Genomic DNA, 11301 nt, shown 5'->3' on the forward strand with positions numbered 1-11301 from the left:
GGCTCTGACCTCAGTCAGTGATTGCTGTAACTTGAGAGGAAGGGGTACCTCCAGCTGAGGGGGTGCAGGCTGTGGCTTTAGGGCTTCCTGCAGGGTCAAGAATGTGCTGCTCCCCCTGAGCTGCTCCCCCTGGAAGAACTGAAGGGTGGTGTTGCATGGACCAATACCAGCCCCAGCACCCATGGCCCTCTGGGCCCATTTCCTCATCTCTTTTGGATACCCAGTGTGTGTGTGTGTGTGCAGTGGCAGCCTCAGGGGAGCAGGGAATTCCTGCCATCCCATGGATCCACTGCCTGAGGTGGCATGGCTGAGGGCTGGCTGAGATCTATGGGATGAAATGATGCCCTCTACACCTCTGGGACACAATTCCCTCCACATCTTTGGGCAGCAATTCCCTCCACATCTTTGGGAAGCAATTCCCTCTGCACCTCTGTTGCGCAGCTGTGTAAGCATCGTGAGGAGCACTTACAGCCAATTGGTACCTGCACTGCCCTCTTGACTTTCCCCAGGCACAGGCAAGCCCATAGAACCCCTTGGGCTCATTCTGATGTTAGGTCAGATATCTGTTTTAAAAATAACACCAGCTTTACTCCTTTTCAAAAGTCAAAAATTATTATATCCATTACCTGGAAAGGCAGAAAGCATCACCTTGATGCCCAACAATATCCCAGGTCCCTTCCTGCAGAGCTTTCTGCTGCCAGTGCTTTTCCTCTCACATGGGGCTGTCCCATGCCAGAAGAAGGACTTTGCATTTGTCTCCTTCAATATCAGTGGGCTTCTGCCAGATCATTTTCCAGTCCTTCAGGGCTCTTGGAATGGCAGCCCTGACCTCCAGAGTATCCCTGCTCCTTATTTTGCTGTCTCATGGGTACATGCTGAGGGTTCAGGAAGCTCAGCCAGTGTGTGCTGCCAGCCCTGTTTTGGGTTTCAAACACCTTCTCTTGTCCTCCACCCGCCTTGCTCATCTCAGTTTTATTTGGGATGCTGTGTCTCCAGCTGTGAAACACCGTGGGCTTTGTGGCTGCACTGTAAAGGCCACCAAATATCCTGGCACAGGGAGAATTTCAGAATGTGACAGCCAACACCTCTGCTCCGGCCTTCTGAGAGGTCCAGAGGCCTGGGGACATGGGTGGCTGCACCCCGGCAGACAAAAACCACAGATATGGCTGCAGGGAGCATAAAGCACAGAGACAGGGAGGAGGAGGAGGTATGAACCGGGCTAATACTGCCCGCTGTCTCCTCCCAGGCGTTTTAGGCAGAGCTGAGCCCCCGTACTGCCCTGTCCCCGGGGCTGTGCTCGCCCAGCCGGTGGGGTGAGGATGCTGGCACTGCCAGGTGAGGACTGAGCCAGTCTCCAGTGCCACCTGCCGGCAAATCGCCCGGACAGGAGCCTCCAAGCTGTCACGACCGCCTCAGCCACTGTCCTGCTCTGGGGCGGGGACACCTGAGCAGCCCAGAGCTGGAGGCCTGGACACACGAGTAGACCTGCAGAGGTCAGTGGTGATGCGCCATAAAGTCCTATCCATATCACACTCACCTCCCCAAAACCTTTTGTCATCATCTTTTCCTCCCAGCCTCTTTCAAATCCCAGACTCCCACAAAATTTCCCAGGTGTCCCATGTCCACCCCCATGAGCTGGGGGCTGCGGGCAACCAACCCATGCAGGTACAAGGCTGGGTTGTCACCTGCCCCGGGGCCAGGGGTGTCCTTGGGCAACTCAGCTTTAATTGATCTGGACATCCCTGTGTCCACAGCTCTGCTGTTGATAAGGAGCAGCCTGGGAGGGCTTGGCTGTGCTCCAGGATGTGTTCTGTGCTGGGGTTTGGGGGCTGTAGTGGGGGGATGCTCCACACCATCCCCATCACAGCACAGCCTGACCCATGCTCACCTGGTCCACCTTATCACAAACTCCGACAAACTTCTGTGAGTATTTCTGTCACCACCACCCCAAAAAAATGTGACAGGTTGGTGTCCCCACATCCTGCCACTGTCAGGACTCTCCAAGTACAGCACCCGCTCCAGCACTTCCCCACCCACCACCAGTATCCAGTGGCCCCAATTTTCTCACAATGTGATGTGTCCTGCCTCCTGTTAAAGGTCGAGCTGCTTCTTCATGTTTTCCTAACTCTGGGCTGGGACCCTCTGGGTGGCTCTGGAGGGAGATCCTTGGCCTAATCTGCAGCAGAAACTGCATGACTTATCTGGCTCTGCTCAGCAGTAATGAGATACTAATGAGCCTGGGCTGCACCCAAGGGGGCAGGAATCTGTGCCCTGGGTATGTGAATATTATTTGGGGGGAAAGAGGCAAATCATAGGCAGAAAGAGATCAATAGTGCGAAGAGCTGTCATTTATTGGGGAAGAATAGCAGCGATGCACTTTGAGCACCAGTTTGGAGAGCAAAGGGCTTCCAGGGGAGTCCTCAGATCTGCAGGGACTGCAGAATTGGGCTGCAGGCACAGCTCCAGTGGGCTAAGCCTCAGGGAAGATGAGGAAGCCAGAGAAGATGCTGTCGGACCCTTCCAGCCCCACTAGGGAGTTCTTTTCTGTTGGCTCCAGCCAGACAGACTCGTTCATGGCCACCTTGAGGACCACGCCACCCGTGGTGACCTGGAAACTGTTGTTCACGAAGTCACAGAAGGTCACCACCGTGTTGCCCCTGCTGCCACCCCGGCCCTTTTTGATGTTGAGGCACAGGTTGGCCCGGGAGGTGACATGGTAGGTGAAGTAGTAGGTGCCTGGCACGCGGCAGTTGAAGCGGCCGTAGCGGTTCTCATAGTGCCCGTTCTCATTGGTGATGATGCGGTCAAAGCGGACAGGCTGCTCCCGGCGGGGGTAGGAGCTGATGCTCCTGGCAGCGGAGAACGCAGACTTGAAGGTGACCTTATAGTCACCAGGCTCCCCCACGGGGCCAGGTGGTCCGTTGACACCTGGTAAGCCCATTGGACCTGGGGCACCAATGGGGCCAACCTTCCCAGGCTGCCCTGGTGGTCCTGGGTCTCCCTTCTCCCCTGCTCCTGCTCCACTCTGGCCAGGGGGTCCTAGGAAGCAGGAGGAAGGGTCATTGTGGTCACAGCTGAGCCCCACATGTCTGCAGAGGAAGCACAGGGAAGGAAACCTGTGCTGGGTGTAGGTCAGTGGAGACCCCTGCCCAACAGACAGGTGTGACACACCTTTCTGTCTTCAACCTCCCTCCTCAGTTCCTCCATTACTCCCACCTGACAACACCCTCAAAGGAACGGTTGGAACTGGGTTCCTTTCCCAGGACCACGTGCCTGGCACTATATTTTCCTGCTCTTGGCATTCACAAGACAACATTTTATCCACCTGCAGCAGCTTCCTTACCTTGCTCACCCTTTGGGCCATTCTCCCCATCCCTGCCATCGCTGCCAGGCTGTCCTGGTAATCCTGGGATGCCTGGGATGGTGCCATAGGTCCTGCAGAGTGTGGCACTGGCAAGTTGCCTTCCAGCCAGGCAGATCAGCATGGCCCACACAGTCCACATCTGTGGGAGCATGGAACAGTGTCAGGAGGCTTGCCTGGATGGTGGGAGGGCTGTGGAAGGCACGCTGTGCTGCTCTGAAAGATGGAGACTGCAAGCACGTCTGGGTAATACCATCAGTGCGGGAAAGCATTCTACTGCAGAGCCAAATCTGTCCCTGGATGGCCCTGGAGCAAAGGACCAGTCCCCTTGGGCAAGGCAGAGCTTGTCAGTCTCTCATCACTTGTAAGTGTCCAGTTTACAAGTGCCCACAGCTTCAGCCACATGAATATTTGGGACAGTGTGGCCATGCAGATCCCTTGGGGGAGAAATTCTCTATCTCATCTCAGGACCATAATTGCAGGGTAAAATCATTCCCCAGCCTGTTTAGTTTCACCATATGGAAGGGAATGGCTCTTGCCTTCCACCAGCAGGTCTGAATGACAGAGGAGTCCTCGAAGATTGCAATGAATCCTCAAACCTCCCTCCTACACCCCACAGGTTCCCCTTGTGTGCTGTCACATGACGGCTCCATCCCAGAGGCATTTCTGTATCTAACAAGCATTTCTGTATCTGTATTGTGACACTCATCTGGGCTTCCATCCCTGAGATTCCACCTTCTTCCTGCCCTCCCTGGACAAGTCCTTTCCCCAGTTCCTGGTATGTGGGCATGTGGATAAACACTGGGCATTTGGGGGCTGTATCTGGACAGCCATATCTCCCCAAGCTCAGGGGGACTTTCCCAGTGCTGAAGCTTGGGTGCCAGCAGGACAAAAGGTTGGTAAGTTGGATCCTCCAGCCACAGCAGCTCCAGTGGGGCTGTGACAGGTACAAGGATCAATCCACAGGTTCCCAGCCCAGGTCTATCAGAAGACAAGAGCTTCTCATGGTGGGAGAGCATCCCCAGCACATCTTTCAGACTGATGCCCAGACCCCGATCCCCCCTCTGGAGCTTTGTCATCTCTACTTTTATGTTTTCCTTCTTCCAGGTGGAGCAGGAGCAGTTGGGTTCCCATCAGGCACCTCCACCCCTCCCAGCCCAGCACCTCCACCACCCGTTTTCCTCTGCCCCAAGTGACAGGGAAGTGCCAGCGATGCAGGTGACTGTCACCCTTCTAGGGCCAGGTGCTCCTGCCTGTGGAGGGCAGTTTGGGCTCAGTCGTGACCTTACCTTGAGTTTAGTCTTGCTCTTACCTTGAGCTCCTTGCTGCTCGGGTGGAGAGATGGAGCAGGACACACCAGCATCCTGCTCGGAAATGCCTTCGAAGAGAAACAGAAGTTTGCTGCAAGGGTTATTGTGAAAGGATCTGGGACACATCCCCTTTTTATCTTTAGCTCCTGCCCTTTCTCTCGTGGCAGTTTCATGTCCTCCACAAATGCTGTTGTCAGCTGAGCAGAACAAGTCATTCCCAAATAGCACCCCGAGCCCCTCTGGCCACAGCTCTGCCCTGCAGGGTTCCTGGGTCCTGCTCAGGCATGCTTGCTACAGGAAACACTGCCAGGAGCTCCAGGCAAGTTTGGGGTAAGCCATCAGGGCTGCAGAAATGTGCATGAAATGTTGGCACTCAGCCAGCACTCCTCAGGCTGCTCTGCACGCTGCCAGCTCTGCAGGCCCAGGGGATGCTGCAGGGTCTCAGCAACCATCACTTTGAGTCCGTGCCCCAGACTCTCCTCAATGTTGTTCATGGGAAGTGATTTTAACCTGTGGGAAAAGCATTCCCAGTCCTGCTTTGGCTACTGTCTTGAGGAGGTGAAGCACAGGACCTTTGGAGAGGTGACCTTCTGTTCCACTCTGCAATGTGTGACACCAGGAGAAATCCCAGTTAGGTTTTGGTGGGCTCTGCAGCCTCCACAACCATGAGCTCCTTTGGTCTGGCTCAGGAAAGCCGGAGTGCTTCCCCTGTCCCATCCTGATAGGGACCCCAGGGATATCCCACCCCGGTGTTGGGGTTTGCTGTGCAGTCTGTGCTCCTCTGCAGCTGGACTGGGGCGGTGTGTGGGGCTGAAACAGCTGGACAGGGGCTGTGTGGGGGCACGGGAACTATCCTGTTCCTCCAGCAGCCAGGGCTCCCACCCCCATGCAAAGCCATTTGTGGGTGTGGTGTGAAGGTCTGATGCTGAGCATGGCCGAGCCAGCGAGGGCTCGGGGACATGCTGATGCCACACAGATGGCCAGATGTCACGTGCATGTGTGCACACTACAGAGAGGTGGGACATGGAGGAAATAACACACTACACCAGGTGCACTGAAGAAGGTTTTATTGACACTTTGCCAGGTTATGGCAAAGTGGTTGCTGCAGCCTGTGCAAGGACACATGGCTGAACCTGGGCAGGGAGAGAGGCAGAGAGACTTCTGAGGTAATCAGGTGGGATTATCAGGGGGGATGCATGTGGCAGTGCCAGCAGGTCCAGGAGCTCAGCACCATCACTCTGGGTGCAGATGCATCCAGATATTCCTGTATCCCAGGGAAGCAGCTGCCAGTGCTCAGCCCCAGACCATGGGGGTGGGTCTGGCTGCTGGGGGTGACCCTCTCACTGGGGCTTCCCTCCCTGCAGAGAAACTGGAAGCATCAGGAGCAGCCCAGCAGTGGGCAGTGTGTTCAGGGCAGGTAGAAGCGGTTGGGGTGCTGGGGTGGGCTCTGCAGATCCTCTAGTCCGGGAAGAGCAGGAACCCTGAGAAGATGCTGTCGGAGTTGGCAATGCCCACCATGCCATTGTAGTCGTTCACGCCCAGCCAGACCTCGTCCTCAGCAGCCAGGTGGAGTAGCGTCCCCCCCGAGCTGACCTGCATGGTGTTGGTCTTGTGGTCGCAGAAGCTGGCCATCCTCCTCTGGTTCTTGTGCAGAATGACGCAGAGGTTGGCTGTGTGAGAGCTGTGGAAGACAAAGTAGTAGACCCCGGGGAGCCTGCAGGTGAACTTGCCCGTAGTGGTGTCATAGTCATGGTTGGTGTTGGTGATGACATTGTTGAAAACCACAGGGACGTTCTTTGAGGGGTACTGGACAGTCTGCCTTGTCACTGAGAATGCTGACTGGTGCCTCAGCTTGGAGTTGCCTGGCAATCCTGGGGATCCAGCCATGCCCATCTGCCCACGGATTCCTATTGGACCAGCAAACCCAGGAGGGCCAGGCTTGCCTGGAGGGCCAGGGAGGCCTCGTTCTCCTTTCATGCCCTTAGGCCCATGCAATGTAGAAGCTGGGATACCTGTAGGGTGGTGTGGGGTGAAAGGGAGTCAGTGTCAATGGCAGGTTGTGGGGAGAGGCAACTCTAGCCCCTTCCCTTGGGCAGGAGAGTGCTGTTGCCTCTCCACATCTGACCATAGAGGATGTTCTACACAGCCTGCAAACCAAGGCAGACTGGCCATGGAGGACTCAGTGCCCCCCTGCAACAGCCTGTGTGATTTTCCTCCTTGCTCACTCACCTGGCTCCCCTTTGGCTCCCTTCAGCCCATCCCGGCCGTCCCTGCCTGGCATACCCGGCATGCCTGGCAGGCCTGGAGCTCCATAGCAGCTGTGAGGAGCTTCTGCAGTCACAGCAGAACCCAGATTCAGGAGGAGGAGGGTGAGGGCCAGACAGAGCTGCTCCCAGAATCTCCTCTCCATTTCGGTGTGCTGTAGTGTGGAAAGAGAAAAAAAAGTGCCGGAGTGAGGGGCTATGCAGGTTGGCTTTGAGGACATGGAGAAAAGGGGGCTGGTGATGCCAGGAGGTGCCATGAGTGTGTCCTCAATGTCCCAGCCATAAACACTGCAGGCAGTGGGGAGGTGGATATGTGTGGATGGGCCCTGGGCTGATCTCCAACACCAGGGCAGCCCCTGATGGCACAGGGTGGGTTGGACTTTCAGTCTGGATGGAGCCATGAGGTGTGTGGTACCCATAGCCAGCCCCAAGCCCTCTGAGTCTGGTGTCTCCAAGCCCCGGAGATGCACATGCCACTGCAGACTGTCACCCCGTGCTGCACCAAGGCCAGAGCTCCCTGCACACAGCTGATCTCCCTCCTCCTCCAGCAGCAGCCTGAGTGTCCTGGCTCTGTCCATCAGGAGCAATCCTTCCACCAGCTGGTGCTTCCCATCTCCATGACATGTGTGCAGCCTGGCAGTGCCTCTGTCTCCTTCGTCTCCTCCTCCTCTCCCACCCACATCCTCCTTTCACTCTCCCGCTCTCCAGCACTGTGCCATGCTGCTGGACCACCAGACCCACCCTTGAGACATGGACCCTGCAGCACCTCTTACCTTTGGTGGGGACCAGGGCAGGGAACCCGTGCTGCTGCTCCCACTGGCTGCCTGGTCACTGCTGGCAGAGCGCAGTGAGGCGGCTCTCTGACACCCTCGTGGAGGAAGTCACAGAGTTAGGAAAGGGCGAAGGGCCCTTGGGAACACAGAACCTCCAGCTGTTCCCAGCTGAATTTCACATCCTCCTGCCTTATGGTTTCTGCTGAGCCAGCACTTTCTTGGCTATCCAGCAAGACCTGTACTGGTGCCACTGCAACAGGAAGGGCTGGAAGGACAGAGGTGGGACACAGCCCAGACAGGCGCAACCCCCCAAGCCACTGAGGGGAATAGCCCTCCCCAAATCCCCTGCTTTCCCTCTTACTTCCCTCGTTTCTGAGCAGAAGGGCAGCTTGGGAGGAGAGCCTCAGGCCAACTCCAGTAGGCTGGAGATGCCTGTGACACTGAAGGGCTGCTGCAAAGTTACTGCCTGGCTCTGATGGAAGATGCTGCACCCCTAAATGAGACGGGGGAATGTTTCCCCTTGAGAGTTTCTGAGCACCTTTCCCCATGCTCCACAGTTATGCTGGGTTTTGGACTCAGTGAGGCCCCAAGATCCCTCATTGGGGTATTGCTCCTCTCAGGTGACTCGGCCTCCTCCTCACTGCCCCAGGAATGGAGATATTTGAGTGCCCAACGTGTGGAGCAGCTCCCCTGAGGAGCAGTCCTGGGGTATGGCACCTGATGCTTCCCAGCTGACTGGGACCTGCCCAGCCTGCTGTACCTCCCTCTCATGTCACCCCAAGCTCCCCAATGAGGACACACTCACGGCACCCTCACAGCTCCACCACCATCGCCCCACAACCCCATTGGTTCCCCAATGTCCCTGTCCCTCCTGGCTGTAATGCCAGAGGACTGCAGCTGCCTTTTCCCTTCCTGGGAGAGTTGGGGTGCCAACATGGGACCATGTGGGTGAGGTGCAGGATCTGCTGCCTGTGTTTTCTCCTGCAGGGCAGCTACCCTGGGCTCAGCAGAGAAGGACACACAGAGCCCTGTCCCAGAGGTTTCTTACTCCTCCCTGCAAGTGTCAGCTCCGAGTGGACACTCCATTCCCTCCTGTCCTTCTGCCTTTACAGTGCCATGGACAAGCTGGAATCGCTTCTCTCCCAGGGCAGCTTGGGAAGGGGTCCAGGATATTGATGGTTTGGGGAAGATGCATGAGTAGAAAAGAAAACTCAAGGAGCAGTGATGGAAGAAGCATTTATTTACACTGGTGGGGAGGATGTGAGAGGATGTGTCCCAGCACCAGGAAGGCTTTTGCAGTGGTTAGTGGAACAGAAGCAGTGGCAGGCAGTGATCTCCCCACTCAGGAGCAAAGAGCCACAGCTAGTGACAACTGGGAGTGGAATTTGAGTGCCCAGAGGAGAAAGGGATGAGAGTCCACAACCTTCAGGGCAGTGCGGGCAGGCTCAGCATGGAGGTGACTGCTGCAGTGGTGACTCACAGCCTGGCCAGTTGGCTGTGACATTGGTGGAAGCACAGGACACATCTGGATGCTCAGTTTGGGACCATCCCCATGTGCAGTGGAACTAAAGCATCCCACACACCCACAGGGGAACAGCCAGGCAGGCAGATACCCCACGATGCTGTGGGAGTCCCTCAGGCTGTCTCTGCGGACAGCAGGAACCCGCTGAAGACGCTGTCAGCCTCGGAGCCGCTGTAAATGGAGCTGCCCTGGGCAGGGTCAGTGGTCAGGGATACCTGGTCACCCACAGCCAGGCTGAGCACGCTGCTGCCCGAGTTCACCTGCAGGATGGCATTGCTGTTGTTGTCACAGAAGCTGACCACGCGCAGCCTGTTCTTGGAGATGCTCAGACACAGGTTCCCGCTGGACACCACCTGGTAGGCGAAGTAGTAGAGCCCGGGGATGCGGCAGGTGAACTTCCCGGTCTGGGGGCTGTAGGAGTTCTCCTGGTTGGTGATGATCCTGTCAAACACCACTGTCGTGCCCATGCGAGGCGGGGACAACCTCGAGGCAGAGAAGGCAGGACGCGGGTGCTCCAAAATATCACCAGCTGTCCCTTTTTGTCCCGGTGGCCCTGGTAGCCCTGGAATCCCCCTTAAGCCGGGCATGCCAGGTGGGCCACTGCTGCCTGGCATGCCAGGAAACCCTGGGTCACCTGCATCTCCTTTGGGTCCCTTGGTGCTCACACTTGGTGCTGATCTCCCTGAGAAGTGAGAAGGAGTTCATGCACATCTGGCATCTCCTGAGCTGCTCCCACAGCCCAGGATGCTCCTAACAAGAGGCTCCCATCCCCCCTGCACCCAACATCCTTGGCTTCCTCTTACCTGGCTCTCCCATGTCACCCTTCTGCCCTGGCCGCCCATCACGGCCAGGGACTCCAGGGGAGCCATTCTTGCCATCTGGTGCCTTACACACTCCATCCTCCAGCAGGGCCATGCCCAGCAGTGCTGCCAGGATGCTGGCTGCCAGCCAGAATCCGAGTTGCATCCTGCCTCCTACAGCACAAGAATGGACTGGGGATAAGGCAAAGACAGACAAACCTTGGACACAGATACATGGGTGTCCTCATCAGGTGCATTCACAGATCTACTGCGTTGTCCAGTGTGGATAACCAGACACCACATGCAGTGGTAGAAATAACTTCCTGGAAGGGTTTTGAGGCTGTTTCCTTGTGTGATCTGAACTCACTAATGTCACTGAAAATCTCTGGCATGCCCAAGACAGAGCTGTGGGATTGAAAGGCCCAGGATGTGGAGCATGGCACAAACCCTTTGCTGCATATCCTGGGCACAGGTGGGAGCACCTCAGATGCCTGCAGATGTTTATTCCAGTTTTGGGGGAGAAGCACTGCTGTGTGGGGCAGCGGTCCCATGAAATAGAGAGCACAAGGGAGGAAAGGATGCAAAGACACATGACAGGAATAAACAGGGAAGGGAAAAATGGCAAATGGGATCCGAACATCCAACATGCAGAGCTGGGAGAGAGGACACAGACTGATCTGAGGTACTCAGCCCAGAACAAGCCTGCAGAGCCCAGTGGTGTCCACAACCCCACAGGGACAGATTCCTGCAACTCCCCACCACTCTCCCCTGCATCATCTTCTCCCTGTTTTCCTCCTTTGAACCCTTGTGGAGGTGGAAGTGAAGAAAAAAGCAGGATGGAGCAAGGACTGGAAAGTGGTGGCAGAAGAGGAGAGTGTTTGTGGTGACTTACCTCAGTGCAGGGGTGAAGACAGAGTGGTGTGAGCAGCAGCTCAGTTAGCTGGAAGCTCTTCTCTGGGAGTAGGAAGGAAGAGAAGAGAAGAAGGGTGGGAAGGATGAACTTGCATGCCCTGGGGTTTGCCTGGTTGGAGAAGGGATGTGTTGAGTTTCACTTTCTCTGTACAGGAAAGAAACTTGTTCCCCTTTCCACATTTGACTCTGGCTTTACAGGAAACAGCTTGGTCAGCAAGAGTGCAGCACCACTGTGTGCCTAGCCAGGCCCAGCAGCACAGTCCCCACAGCAGGGACCAGTGGGAACTGAGCACAAAGCAACATGACTGGAGGATGCCAATAGGCCAAGAAGGCAGGATGGGAAAGGTGATGTGAGAACC

The 11301-nt window shown here is 56.3% G+C and overlaps 3 protein-coding genes across 4 annotated transcripts; all 3 read right to left on the bottom strand.

Annotated features, from left to right (window-relative positions):
* Nucleotides 1-2330: 2330 nt before the first annotated feature.
* On the bottom strand, nucleotides 2331-4859 carry C1QB (complement C1q B chain). 2 transcript variants are annotated; one of them, XM_085080389.1, is made up of 3 exons: nucleotides 4674-4859; nucleotides 3344-3503; nucleotides 2331-3039 (listed from the first exon to the last, which is right to left on the bottom strand). In XM_085080389.1, exons 1-3 carry the CDS (start codon nucleotides 4842-4844, stop codon nucleotides 2471-2473), a joined length of 900 nt encoding a protein of 299 aa, XP_084936515.1. In that variant the 5' UTR covers nucleotides 4845-4859; the 3' UTR covers nucleotides 2331-2470. The 2 variants fall into 2 exon arrangements, with proteins under 2 accessions (XP_084936515.1, XP_084936516.1); XM_085080390.1 differs by having other exon boundaries at nucleotides 4651-4772.
* Nucleotides 4860-5721: 862 nt separating this feature from the next.
* On the bottom strand, nucleotides 5722-7851 carry C1QC (complement C1q C chain). Its single transcript, XM_085080391.1, has 3 exons — nucleotides 7709-7851; nucleotides 6901-7090; nucleotides 5722-6683 (listed from the first exon to the last, which is right to left on the bottom strand). The coding sequence occupies exons 2-3, from the start codon at nucleotides 7079-7081 to the stop codon at nucleotides 6130-6132; spliced, it is 735 nt and encodes a 244-aa protein (XP_084936517.1). The 5' UTR covers nucleotides 7082-7090; nucleotides 7709-7851; the 3' UTR covers nucleotides 5722-6129.
* Nucleotides 7852-8930: 1079 nt separating this feature from the next.
* C1QA (complement C1q A chain) lies at nucleotides 8931-11082 on the bottom strand. Its single transcript, XM_085080392.1, has 3 exons — nucleotides 10923-11082; nucleotides 10034-10204; nucleotides 8931-9912 (listed from the first exon to the last, which is right to left on the bottom strand). The coding sequence occupies exons 2-3, from the start codon at nucleotides 10194-10196 to the stop codon at nucleotides 9344-9346; spliced, it is 732 nt and encodes a 243-aa protein (XP_084936518.1). The 5' UTR covers nucleotides 10197-10204; nucleotides 10923-11082; the 3' UTR covers nucleotides 8931-9343.
* Nucleotides 11083-11301: the final 219 nt, after the last annotated feature.

This window comes from Lichenostomus cassidix, chromosome 21, assembly GCF_008360975.1.
Source record: "Lichenostomus cassidix isolate B80296 chromosome 21, HeHo_3.0, whole genome shotgun sequence".
NCBI lineage: Eukaryota > Metazoa > Chordata > Aves > Passeriformes > Meliphagidae > Lichenostomus > Lichenostomus cassidix.

What these genes read in the sequence shown, in the direction of transcription:
- C1QB (XM_085080389.1), bottom strand. Translation starts at nt 4,844, where the DNA reads ATGAAACTGCCACGAGAGAAAGGGCAGGAGCTAAAGATAAAAAGGGGA. An exon ending in CGAGCAGCAAGGAGCTCAAG is followed by an intron (nt 3,504 to 4,673) that starts GTAAGAGCAAGA and finishes ATGCTCCCACAG; the next exon opens with ATGTGGACTGTGTGGGCCAT. An exon ending in TGGCCCAAAGGGTGAGCAAG is followed by an intron (nt 3,040 to 3,343) that starts GTAAGGAAGCTG and finishes CCTGCTTCCTAG; the next exon opens with GACCCCCTGGCCAGAGTGGA.
- C1QA (XM_085080392.1), bottom strand. Translation starts at nt 10,196, where the DNA reads ATGCAACTCGGATTCTGGCTGGCAGCCAGCATCCTGGCAGCACTGCTG. An exon ending in GGGTGACATGGGAGAGCCAG is followed by an intron (nt 9,913 to 10,033) that starts GTAAGAGGAAGC and finishes CTCACTTCTCAG; the next exon opens with GGAGATCAGCACCAAGTGTG.
- C1QC (XM_085080391.1), bottom strand. Translation starts at nt 7,081, where the DNA reads ATGGAGAGGAGATTCTGGGAGCAGCTCTGTCTGGCCCTCACCCTCCTC. An exon ending in GGGAGCCAAAGGGGAGCCAG is followed by an intron (nt 6,684 to 6,900) that starts GTGAGTGAGCAA and finishes ACCACCCTACAG; the next exon opens with GTATCCCAGCTTCTACATTG.